This window comes from Apteryx mantelli, chromosome 31, assembly GCF_036417845.1.
Source record: "Apteryx mantelli isolate bAptMan1 chromosome 31, bAptMan1.hap1, whole genome shotgun sequence".
In the NCBI taxonomy this organism is placed as follows: domain Eukaryota; kingdom Metazoa; phylum Chordata; class Aves; order Apterygiformes; family Apterygidae; genus Apteryx; species Apteryx mantelli.
This window is the reverse complement of record NC_090008.1, coordinates 3589541-3601450: the sequence shown is the minus strand read 5'-3', so window position 1 is coordinate 3601450 and position 11910 is coordinate 3589541. Positions and strand designations below refer to the sequence as shown.

Below are 11910 nucleotides of genomic sequence, written 5' to 3'. Positions count from 1 at the left end.
CTCCTGTTATTCTAGCTAGTGGGGGTGTATTTCATCATACGGATTATCAAGAGTTTGCATACTTTTGCTTTTTTCATGCCTCTTCTTCCAGACTAGTTAGCACTTAAAGTACAGCTCTAGAAACTAAAGTATTTCAGTACGCCAAAAAGATCACCTAGCATTAAGATGAAGTGTAAGGATTCTATTTTTTTTGTTTTGGTTTTTTTTTCCTGTTACAGTCAGCTCATCTCCTATTCCCACATTTGATTTGCAAGATGGTGGCAGGAAGGTCTGCCCAAGATGCAATGCCCAGTTTCGAGTCACTGAAGCTTTAAGAGGACATATGTGTGTAAGTAACCATTCTAAGATGAGCAGTTAATTCATAATTGCTCGTGATTGTGGAGTGCAAAGAATAGTTCTTCTCCCTAGATCATGGACTTCTGTTAAAAGGAAGAATATGGTTAGGGGAAAGTGAGAGGCAAAGGAGAGGCCTATGGAAGTTCTTCCACAGCATCCCTCACTGCAAGTAGGCAGGACCTCAGTTTTATGTCCTTTTAGTGCCAGAAGGTGCATTTGTTTTCTAATTTTACCAGTAAAGAATCAACACAGAAAATTGAATATTGAGTCTGCATTACTTTTTTCCTTAAGAGTTTCATAGAGTTGCTCTGTCTCTTAGTTCTGGTTAGTTTTTGCCTGTTTACCCTTAATAGTATATATATGTTCTTCCTAGATTCAGTCTGATGTTTCATGTGGCTTTTCTTTCTTTCAGTACTGCTGCCCTGAAATGGTTGAATTCCTCAAGAAAGGAAAATCTCTAGAGCCTGAACCAAATATTCAATCTGCAAAGCCTCCCTCTCCAGAAAAAAATACAGCTGTTGCTTCACCACCCTCTTCTACTCCTATCCCTGCACTATCCCCACCTGCTAAAGCTCCAGAGCCAAATGAAAATGTAGTTGACTCATCCCAAAGTAAGCTCATTATGTTAGTGGATGATTTCTACTATGGCAGAGATGGTGGCAAAGTGAGTCAGCTGCTGAACTTCCCCAAGGTTCCGACTTCCTTCAGGTGTCCGCACTGCACCAAGAGGCTAAAGAACAACATACGGTAAGAGGAATGTGATGTGCCACAAAAAATGTTCTGAATGCCTCTAATCTGCAGAAGTTAAAATGAGTTGTGAGCGTCAATCTCTCAAGTCCTACAGCTCCCCCATGCAGTAGGTTAAGCCCAGAACTGAAGCAGAAAAAGGTGAGATGAGTTGTCTGTTATCTCACAGTTGAGTCAGGGAAAAATTTTTTGGAAGGTTGCATGGTTAGAATAATAGCATTTATATTCTTCAGCAGAGAAGTTTCATTTACTTGTCACTAGTCTTACTAGATGATGATAAGGAATTTTATTTCCTGTGAAGAACTGCTCTCCTCATCTTTATTCAATACAGTTTCAATAGAGGGAGCTGATGAGAAAATCTTCTTGTAAAAATAGAGTGTATTCTTCCCAGCCAGCCACTATGTTCTCTTACTGAAATAACTGGAATAGTGGTTTTTCTTTTAAGTTGAAATGCCTTATCGTGGCAAATAGCATTCCCTGCTAGGGCCAGAAATGCTCAAAAGCAACTATTACAGCCCTTGTACTGCCAGATCTCTTCTCTAGCTCCTCCTGAAGAGCAGGAGGTCTCTGGATAGAAGGAGTTTTTGCTTGGTTTTGATAGGAAAAGCAAGAAGGAAACTGATCCTAACAGTGTTTTGGAACCACAGTTACTTTAGTTTTATTGTTAAATACTTTGTGCAGATAAAAGTGATGCTAATATGAGTTTAAAAGTTTCTGATGTAGTGTTCATGAGGCTTTCAGCATTACAGATGCACAATGTTTAGATGTATGCTCACACACGTTCTATTCACCTCCATAAGATTTATGAATCATATGAAGCACCATGTTGAACTGGATCAGCAGAATGGAGAAGTAGATGTCCATACCATCTGTCAGCATTGTTACAGACAGTTTTCCACTCCGTTTCAGCTACAGTGTCATTTAGAAAATGTTCACAGTCCCTATGAATCAACAAGTAAGTTGATTTTGCTGTTGTGTGCTTAGGTTTAAGGGGGTCTGTCTTGTTTTAAGTCTTTAGAGAAAGGACACATCTGTTCCGCCTTGCTGCTGTAGTGCATTTGTTTTGTAGGCCAGTAGAAAAATCCATCTATACTATAATGTTTATTCAGATTAATTTTAACTGTCAAGAATATTTTAAAGAACAAGCTCAGTAGTAACATTTTGGTGAACCTGCTGATAAAAATGAAATTCTGCACTTGACTTTAAAATCACTTGCAGTTGCCTCACCAGGACATCTTGCTACTTATTCTCTTAAATAAAATGGTGGGTGGAACTTTTGCTGCCTTTTGGAAACCTTTCGGAATATGTTTTTTCTGTGTACCCAATTCAAAGTGTTGAGCGCTAGTAATGCTTTACTTTTTTTTTTATAAAGGGACTGTTATCAAAGCAACTTGTTGCAACTTGTAGTATATATTTTAACTCCTCCCCCTCCCCTCCCCCAAGTTGTTACTTGCTTTTCCTTTCTCTTGCAGCAAAGTGCAAGATTTGTGAATGGGCATTTGAGAGTGAACCAATGTTCCTACAGCACATGAAGGATACTCACAAGCCTGGGGAGATGCCCTATGTTTGTCAGGTACTGAAAGTGTTTTAGGAGCTGGACTTCATAAATGCATCCTAGAGTATAAGAGGAAATCTGGCACTTTTCAGCAAAGTGTGTGGCTCATAGTGGTCTAAATAATAGACTTGGCCCATGGGAAAGTTCTATGGAGCCTGCCGCTTTTTTAATGGTATGGCCTTGGAGTCCAGCAGCTATTAGGGCAGCATGAGCAGCGGAGTGTTTGCTGTCTGTTCCCAGCACTGTGAAGCTGGATCACCTCAATAGACGTTTGTGTAGTCCCGGTGACATCCAGGCTTTGGAAGCAGAGCCTAATACATTTTTTTATTTTTTCTTTCTTTCTTTCTTCTTCTTCTCCTCCTGGGACCCGCAAGCAAATTGCTGTGCCATAAAGAGAAGTTGTCACTCTGGAGGAGATTATGCTGCTTGTCTGTTACCTTCTCTTGTCACTCTGTTATCATGAGATTTATGCTTGCATTGGTTCTAAGCGTGTCCTTTCTGCCTAGAGGTCCTAGTGCTATCCTACTGAAAGAAAAAAAAAACACAGAAGAGAGTAAACTTCTAAAATATGTTCTGTTGATACAGACTATGTTTCAAATTCTGTTTTACATTGGGCTTGAAAAAATTGCTCTTTAATATATTCTAACTGCTTTGTATTGACTGTCTACCCCCCCCCTTTTTTTTTTTTCTTGGATCCAGAGTTTGAATTGTCACTTCTTTCTTTTTTGTATGAGTGGTGTCAGTGTTGTGGTTTTTATCCAGACTGCTTTGAATATGTGCTACTTGGTTTGGTATCTTACAGTTGTAATAAGCTAGCAGGTTCTTTGGGACCTGGTTCCTAAACTCCATTGATAAATATCTTTGGGCATCTGGACATTACAGTAAAGATCTCCATATTGCAATGGTAGATGTGAGATAGATTCCTATGTTACTTCACTGTTAATTGTTTCTGTCCACTCCTATAGGTCTGTCAGTATCGTTCGTCACTCTACTCTGAAGTGGATAGCCATTTCCGAATGATCCATGAAGACACGCGGCACCTGCTCTGTCCTTACTGTCTCAAAGTCTTTAAAAATGGCAATGCTTTCCAACAGCATTTTATGAGGCATCAGGTACTATGCTAAGGTTGCAGCCTTTTTGTGTGTATGTTTTTTGTTGCTGTTGTTTTTGTTTAAGGTGGTTCACTAGATTCGGTGGATGTTAAGCACATGATTACAGTTAAGCGTGTGCTGGGGAGCAGGTGGGGACTTGGCTGAAAGAGTGTTTTAAATAGATGCTGTATTCACTCCATAACAAATGCAATTTACATGCTCTCATTCCAGAATTTTCATAGGGATTGGGCTAAAGAAAAGAAGCATTGCCCCTCCCCCACCTCCATTTGGGAGTAGCATTGATTATTGTTACTTAGCACAAAAAAGCATGTTTTGCTGGACTGTTTGCTTCATGTGATGATTAACCAATAGTGAGTCCTGTGTTCATTTGGGATTTAAAATTTTTATCTCCAGAAAATAAGTCATACTGTGTGTACACAAATGAATGCATTTTCATAGCTCAGCATTCTGTTTCCATATATGTTGATTATATTGACAACATATTTTGTGTGGGTTTAGCTGAAGCATTCTTTCAGAATATAGAAATGTAGTGCTTTTAACAAGTGCCGGATTGATTGTCCTTGAAGTCCTTCATTGATTTCCAGAAGAGGTAGAGGCAAGGCAACTTGAAGGAATGCTGCCCCCACACACTGCTCCACTAGTATGCCTTACTTTGGCTTAAACAAGCTGGGTAAGACTTGTTCCATGGCACTTTCAGTCTTGGTGTCTCTGCAGAGCCTGCTGATCTAAAAAATGAAGATGCAGGGGGATGTTGTGATGGGAGCACTTTCCACACTGGAAGTATCACTGACTACTAGTGTAACTTGTTGTTTTAAGATGATATTTTTCTGATGCTTAAAAACCTGGGATGGATTTAGTTTCAAGAGGGGAAAGTGGTTTTGTTTTGTTTTGTTTTTTAACACTCCCACCCAAACCTGCTGTGTTGTGACTTCTGCTTCTCTAAAATGAACTATATTTCATTTGCATTTGCTTTAGAAGAAGAGTGTTTATCATTGCAACAAGTGTAGACTGCAGTTCCTATTTGCCAAGGATAAAATAGAACACAAGCTGCAGCACCACAAAACTTTCAGAAAGCCCAAACAACTAGAAGGATTGAAACCTGGAACCAAGGTAAGAAATCCAAGTTAATCATGGTCCTCGGTCCTCCTCTGTTTCCTTGGGAAGCACCTATGGCTTCCGTATCAGTGTGTATTCACTAAAACCTCCAGCAGCTTTTACTGCTGCAAAACTGATTGCAGCATCTGCATCACTTAAAAACCACAGTCACTGGGACAAAGTAACACTTTGTATTCTGTCCATGTGGTATATGTTTACTTGATCAGTCTCTTCATAGAAACAGTAAGCCAGAGAGCCTGGAGCTGAAAGTGGCACGTGAGAGAGATTAAACTCCCTGAACTAATATATCTACAGGTGAAGGCATTTGCATCTGAACTAGTTGTTGGGACTCCCTCTGTAGTCATTAGGGGAAAAATGGACACTTTGGGGGCTCAAGTTATGTCCTGTACTTGTATTGCCCTTGGAAGTGATGAATTGTGTTCTAGGAGTGCCTGTTTATTCTCTACTAAGAGCTGAGACTCTTAATGACTACTTCAAAGGGAGGAGTCGGAATCTGGATGGATCAATTCTGCCCTTGTGTTAAGAGGTATGGCTGTATCTGTTCTTTGCAGGTTACAATCAGGGCATCTAGAGGACAGCCACGGACAGTGCCAATATCTTCAAATGATATGCCCCAGGGCACTGGGCAGGAAACCACTCCACTGACATCTTCTACAGACCCCCAGCCCATCTTCTTGTACCCACCTGTCCAGAGGAATGTCCAGAAGAGAGCGGTCAAGAAAATGTCAGAACTTTTTGCTAAGTTTCAAATTTAAAAGTTGTTAAAGGAAATGCAGTTCTCTCTCCCTCCCTCCCTCCCTCCCTCTCTCTCTTTTTTTTTTTTTTTTTTTTAATGCCACAATGATGGGGAATTTGCTCCTTGGCACTGGACAAGTTCACCAGTTGCCAAGAAGTCTTTTTGCCGGGAGAATTTAGCTTGCCACAAAACCAGGATTAAGTCATATTATGAAAGCCCTTAAGATGAAATTCTGAAATCTAGAGTTAGCTAAGCATTTTTATAGAGAGAATGGAATCTCCTTAAAGGTTTTCTGCCTGCCCTGTGTTCCACCACCTTGTCTTAAATTTCTTTTTTCTTTAACCACAATCCAGAGGCCCTCTGCAATTTTGACCCATTCTTAAATCAAGTACTCCTGGCTACAGCAAGTGGGGAATGTTAAGTCTGGCACTGAGGTGTCCTAGGTAGCTAAGGGTTGAAGATAGGACCAGTTTGACTGCAGACTGTTCTGGAAGTTTATATGTGTTATTAAATTCTTTTCTGTGTGCTAATGATTGTTTTAACTCAGAAGATCCTTGTGCAGCCACTGATGAAAATATCCCCTCTTATCTTCAGGAGTGTCTTGGGGAGGCAGACTTGTCTGGAGTGCAGCTTCGAAATACCTGACTTTCCAAACCACTTTCCCACCTACGTTCACTGTTCGCTATGTCGTTATAGCACTTGCTGCTCCAGAGCTTACGCCAACCACATGATCAAGTACGTCTTAAAAATATTTCTTTGAACACTGTAGTAGAAATTCCTTCTTCTTGAATGCAGTAGCACCCCTATGTCTTTGTCCCCTACGCTGCAAGAAAGGGGTATCATGAAATTCCAATTTACTACAAGTGGCTTGTAAAACTCTATAGACATGTTGCATTTTGTTAACAGCAGACACAGGTGATGGCTTTCAAAGGAGGTGGGGAAAACTGAGTGCAAGAGCTGAAAGACTCATTCTAAAGTACTGGTATCATAGCTAATGATGTGTGTACTTCATGCTGCTGCAAAGAACTGACCTTTTCAGTGCTTCTAGGATGTCTTGCAGAATTTTCATCTTAGATTAAAAATGATCGTGCCATCCTTTTTACAAGCCTGTAGTCTGTACAGGACCACACATAGACCATAGAACAGGATGGCAGAACAGTTACTCCAAAATCTGTGCATTTTGAAATGATACCAAGCTGTTCCATTTAGACACAGGTTTTTCATTTCCTTGAAAGCAAAATTGGCAGACAAAATATTATTAAAACCAGAATTGGGTTTATCTGAGTAGATATGCTGTATTTTGCATGTGTTTATATCTCTTTAAATATGCAGACTAATTCTGACGTTTAATAAACTCTTTTGTCTTGCAGCAATCATGTTCCTCGGAAGAGTCCAAAATACTTGGCTTTGTTTAAAAACTATACCGCCTGGTAATGGAGAACTTGTCATCTTATTTTAATTACCTGGGAATCTGAAGTGCTTGCTCCCCCCCCTTCAATTCTGTTCTTTTCTTTCATGATCTGCTTCTTAAGAAGCTGCGCTGTGTTTTTTCAACATAGAAAAATATATTGAATTAAGAACAATGTATTGCCTGATGGGAGCCTGAGACTCCCATTGCTTTCCAGTGGGAGTTTGTTGCTTCAGGGAGGGGGCACTGCCTGTATACACTGGAGGGTGAATTTTTTTTTTTTCTAATCATTGGCAGGGAGGCTATACATATTTTCATATATGATACTTACACTAAGCTCACTTCTTTCTCTTTCTTTTTCCAGTGGTGTAAAGTTGTCCTGCTCCTCCTGCCTCTTTGTAACATCTGAAGGTGACGCAATGGCAAAACATCTGGTCTTCAATCCATCGCATGAGTTTAGTAACATTATTTTCCGAGGTAGGAGTTTGAAAAGGAGCAGAAAAATTGCAATAATTTGAAATCTAAGATTAGAGTAGGACATAATACATCCGTTCATAGACTCAAGATCAAATACTTCAAAGTGTAGCATTTGGCTGAGCGCTTACTGAATCCTGAATGTTTGTAAAAGGTGGTGCTATGGACATTCTGTAACTGCCTGAATGTGTCTTCATTGTTATGGAGATGTGAGAGTTTAGCTTTAAATGACACTCAACTCTGGAGTTCAGCTGTGTCACTAGTAACTACACTCTCATGAGATCTTCCCAGGGAGAGATAATGCAGAGGCTTCAGTGAGTTCCTCTGTTCCTCTGAGACATCATTGTACCTCCGTGACACCAAGAGGCCTTAAGCAGCTCCTGACATTGGAATTTGAATAGGGCCTAAAACTGGCATTCCAGCCATTCTTGTGAGTTATGGCAGTTTGCAAAACTTTGGGGCACTGCCTGCAGTGATCTGGCCAAACTTGAGCTTTCCTACCTAAACTCTTTGTGTGATTTCAAAGGCACATGGAGTTTTGCTGTTTGTCTCTAATGATTGCTGTTTGTCTCTAATGATTGCTGTTTAGTGCTGCTCTGTGCTGATAAGAAGTTTTCATATACTAGTTCCAATTTGGCTTTACTTAAGCGCAAGTCCTCTATGGGAGGAGGTGGGGGTTTGAATGGATGGATGAATATTAGTTGTTTTTGCAGCATATTGGGATGCTTTGAATAACAGACAATATAGGGATACTGTTACTCATCTCTCTAAGATGACTTTTTTTCTTTGTTTGTGCTTTTTGTTTGTTTGCTAAGCTCCAAATCTCTCTCTCTCTCTTTCTCTCTCTCTCTTTTTTTTTTTTTTTCTTTAACAGGGCCTACTTGGATTTCACATTCCAGGTAAACTATTTGTAAACACTTGTCTGCCATCATCTATTTCTTTTTTTTTTTTTTCTTCTCAACAGTTTTATTTTCTTGGTTTATAAGAAGGTTCTGTGTTCTCTCTCTTTAAGGCACATCCAGCCCCAGGACAAAAGCATGAAGAATACATGCCCCACCTATTCCCCAAGTAAAGCTGCTACTGTGAAAACAAAGTCCATGTTATCTGCGAAAGATGACCTGGAGCCTGAACTGGCACCAGCAGCCTACAACAGACCTCTAGTCTGCCAGGAGGAGGAGTGCTTAAATATTGATGCTCAAGAGGATGAACAGCCAATAAAGGAGCCTGAACCTGCGAGCAAAAAGGAGCAGCTGTCAGTGAAAAAGCTGCGAGTTGTACTGTTTGCTTTGTGCTGCAACACTGAACAGGCAGCAGAGCACTTCCGAAATCCCCAGAGGCGCATCAGGCGTTGGCTACGAAGGTTTCAAGCTTTCCAAGAAGAGAACTTAGCATCTCTGTCAGAGGGCAAGTACCTCAGTTTAGAGGCTGAAGAGAAACTAGCAGAATGGGTCCTCACGCAGAGGGAGCAGCAGCTGCCCGTAAATGAGGAGACTCTCTTCCAGAAAGCAACCAAAATTGGCCGATCCCTTGAAGGTGGCTTCAAGATCTCTTATGAGTGGGCAGTGAGGTTCATGTTAAGGCACAACCTCAGCACACATACCCGAAGGGCAGTAGCTCACCCTCTCCCCAAAGATGTAGAGGAAAATGCCAACTGCTTCATTGAGTTTGTGCAGCGGCAAATCCACACTCAAGACCTGCCTCTCTCCATGATTGCAGCCATTGATGAAATCTCTCTCTTCCTTGATGTGGAGGTGCTGAGCAGTGATGACAGAAAGGAGAATGCTTTGCAGACAGTGGGAACCGGGGAACCCTGGTGTGATGTTGTTCTCACTATCCTTGCTGATGGTAGTGTTCTCCCAGCACTAGTCTTTTACAGGGGTCATGTACAACAGCCTGCCAACGTGCCAGAATCTATCATGTTGGAAGCAAAGGAAAACGGATACGGTGATGATGAAATCATGGAGTTGTGGTCATCCAGAGTGTGGCAGAAGCACACAGAGTGTCAGAACAGCAAGGGCATGCTAGTGCTGGATTGTCACCGAACACACCTATCGGAAGAAGTACTTTCTTTGCTGAGTGCATCCAGCACTCTTCCAGCTGTTGTCCCTGCTGGCTGCAGCTCCAAAATTCAACCTCTAGATGTTTGTATAAAAAGGACTGTGAAAAATTTCTTGCATAAAAAGTGGAAAGAGCAAGCCAAGGAAATGGCGGACTCTACATGTGATTCGGACATACTTCTCCAGCTGGTTTTATGCTGGCTGGCAGAGGTCCTGGAAGTCATTAGTGACTCCCCTGAACTCGTGCAGCAGTCCTTCCTGGTGGCCAGTGTGCTGCCTGGTCCAGATGGCACAGCCAACTCGCCCACACGCAATGCTGACATGCAGGAGGAGCTGATTGCCTCTCTAGAGGAGCAGCTGAAGCTGAGTGACGAGCAGCAGGATGAGGAGGCTGAGGTCCAGGACAGGACCCAGGCTGAGGAATCTGCAGACCCAGAAATCCTCCATCAGCTCTTTGAAGGGGAAAGTGAGACTGAATCCTTTTATGGCTTTGAAGATGCTGATTTGGATCTGATGGAAATCTGAGCACTGATCTGCAAATCATGATCCAGAAAGGGTTATTTTTTAAATAAATGTTGGATGAGACCATTACTTCCCTGTGGATTTGTGGGTTTAGGAAATTCGTAGGCGATCACTCAGATAAATAGCCATTTATGCTGTTCATTTATAAGTTTTGTGCTTTTTTAAAAGAAAAATCACTGTGTTGGTATTTTCTGAAAATATATTGTGGGTGAATATTTTTGCGTTTTCTTTACCTCACTGTATCATAGTTTTCTGTTTTTATTGTGCAGAAATGTTTTGAATTATACATTGTCAATGTGACCATTTCTAAAGAAAGGAAAAAAATATGTAGCTAATGAACCAGTATATAAATCTTTTTGGTTGTCTTAACACAGGTAATTAATTAATTTTTTTTTTTTTAACACTTGACCCAGAGATTTGGTTTCTGTGGTAAATTTAGATACGAATTACTGCCTAATGTGTGAACCTTCTATAATTGGCCATTAAGTTGGTTTTTTTTGTTTTAATGAGTAATTATTTTGCTTGTGAATTTTGACATGGGGTAAAAACACAAGCGAAAGAATTTTGCCTGTTCAATGCCAGCAACGATTCTTGGGAGCCTTTAGAATTTGAACTGGGGTTGAACTGAGATCCACATTTAGGGAGTTAGGTGCAGTGCTAAAGCAAAGCTCTTGATTTTGAGTTGACTTTCTGACACTGTGTGTGATGGTTCCATTCCTCCAACCTGGAAACCATCTGACACCCACCTTGCTCCAAAGAATTACTGACAGAGGGTACATGATGGAAGAGGAAAGTCAAGTCTGTCTTGATCTTCCTGTATAGTAGATGGGAGTTAAACTGTATGGACCATTAAACGTTGACCTTTTAACTACTAGTAGTTGATAAACCTGCTTTAACCAGTGGCATCAGACACTACGTTCCTTAGAATTAGAAATCTGATTTAATGAAACAAACTGTGATGTGCACAAAAAGAAGACGTTTGTTTTTATTTTTCACTGCCAGCTTAAATTTTTCTACAATTTGCATGTTTGAGGGTTTTTTAATTGTATGTATTATGGTATAGACGGAAAGCATTTTGACATACAGAAATCAGAAGCACCTGCACCTTTCTGTTTCCATAGAGGTTTTGCAAACCTTCCCTATTACCTAAGGAAAGCAGGAGGCAGCATGTGCAGACCTGTAAATGGTTCATCTTTAAAATGTACATAAGTGGAACATTTAATAAAACCAGGGAAATGGATTTATAAACATGTGTTTTTATTATGAAGAACTATTTAACTCTCGTGATAGCTTAATGCTTAATATAAAATGCAGAATTAATTCCTCTGAACCATGCAAGAAACCAAACCGGACACATGAGCTGTATTTCAGAGATGTGGCCAGGTTGCAGACTGGATTCTCTGTTTTCTGTTGGTGAGGGGACACAGAGTTGTTTAGCATGTCCTGAAGAAACCCAGAGATGGGATAGTAATTAAATGTGTTTACATGTCATTAACAGTTGAGGCAGAATTCTGACCAATTCACACTTCTGCAACCCCTGATTGCCCTTTATTAACTATATAGTAGGTTAAATGGAACAACCTACTCTCCTGATTGAGTTTTTTTTAAAGTTTGAAAAAGTCATTAATAAAATATTCTACTGAATAAATATATTTAATGCATTTTATCTTTATTTGGGATCTCCCCTGCTCTCATCTGAGAGCTTAATGGATCAAGTTGTTTATCTCAGGTAGTAGTAAATACTATTCTAAAATGAAATAGTATCATAAATAATAAGGCTAAGAAATGCCCAATTCAGCCATCATTCAACATCTGAAGTACATGTAACACCATTTTGTTACTATCCT

General features: G+C 40.4%; 1 protein-coding gene across 5 annotated transcripts in view; it reads left to right on the top strand.

Annotated features, from left to right (window-relative positions):
- Positions 1-11311, top strand: part of POGZ (pogo transposable element derived with ZNF domain) — a 39620-nt gene extending 28309 nt beyond the window's left edge. For 4 of the 5 annotated variants that reach the window (XM_067313221.1, XM_067313217.1, XM_067313218.1 and 1 more), the window contains exons 7-18: positions 219-328; positions 749-1083; positions 1884-2038; positions 2556-2656; positions 3604-3750; positions 4726-4860; positions 5418-5590; positions 6197-6337; positions 6973-7032; positions 7375-7487; positions 8359-8383; positions 8497-11311. In XM_067313221.1, coding sequence (XP_067169322.1) covers positions 219-328; positions 749-1083; positions 1884-2038; positions 2556-2656; positions 3604-3750; positions 4726-4860; positions 5418-5590; positions 6197-6337; positions 6973-7032; positions 7375-7487; positions 8359-8383; positions 8497-10066 — 3065 coding nt within the window. In that variant the 3' untranslated portion in view covers positions 10067-11311. The remainder of the gene's footprint in view (positions 1-218; positions 329-748; positions 1084-1883; positions 2039-2555; positions 2657-3603; positions 3751-4725; positions 4861-5417; positions 5591-6196; positions 6338-6972; positions 7033-7374; positions 7488-8358; positions 8384-8496) is intronic. The other variant, XM_067313220.1, reaches the window with a different exon arrangement.
- The last annotated feature ends 599 nt before the right edge of the window (positions 11312-11910 follow it).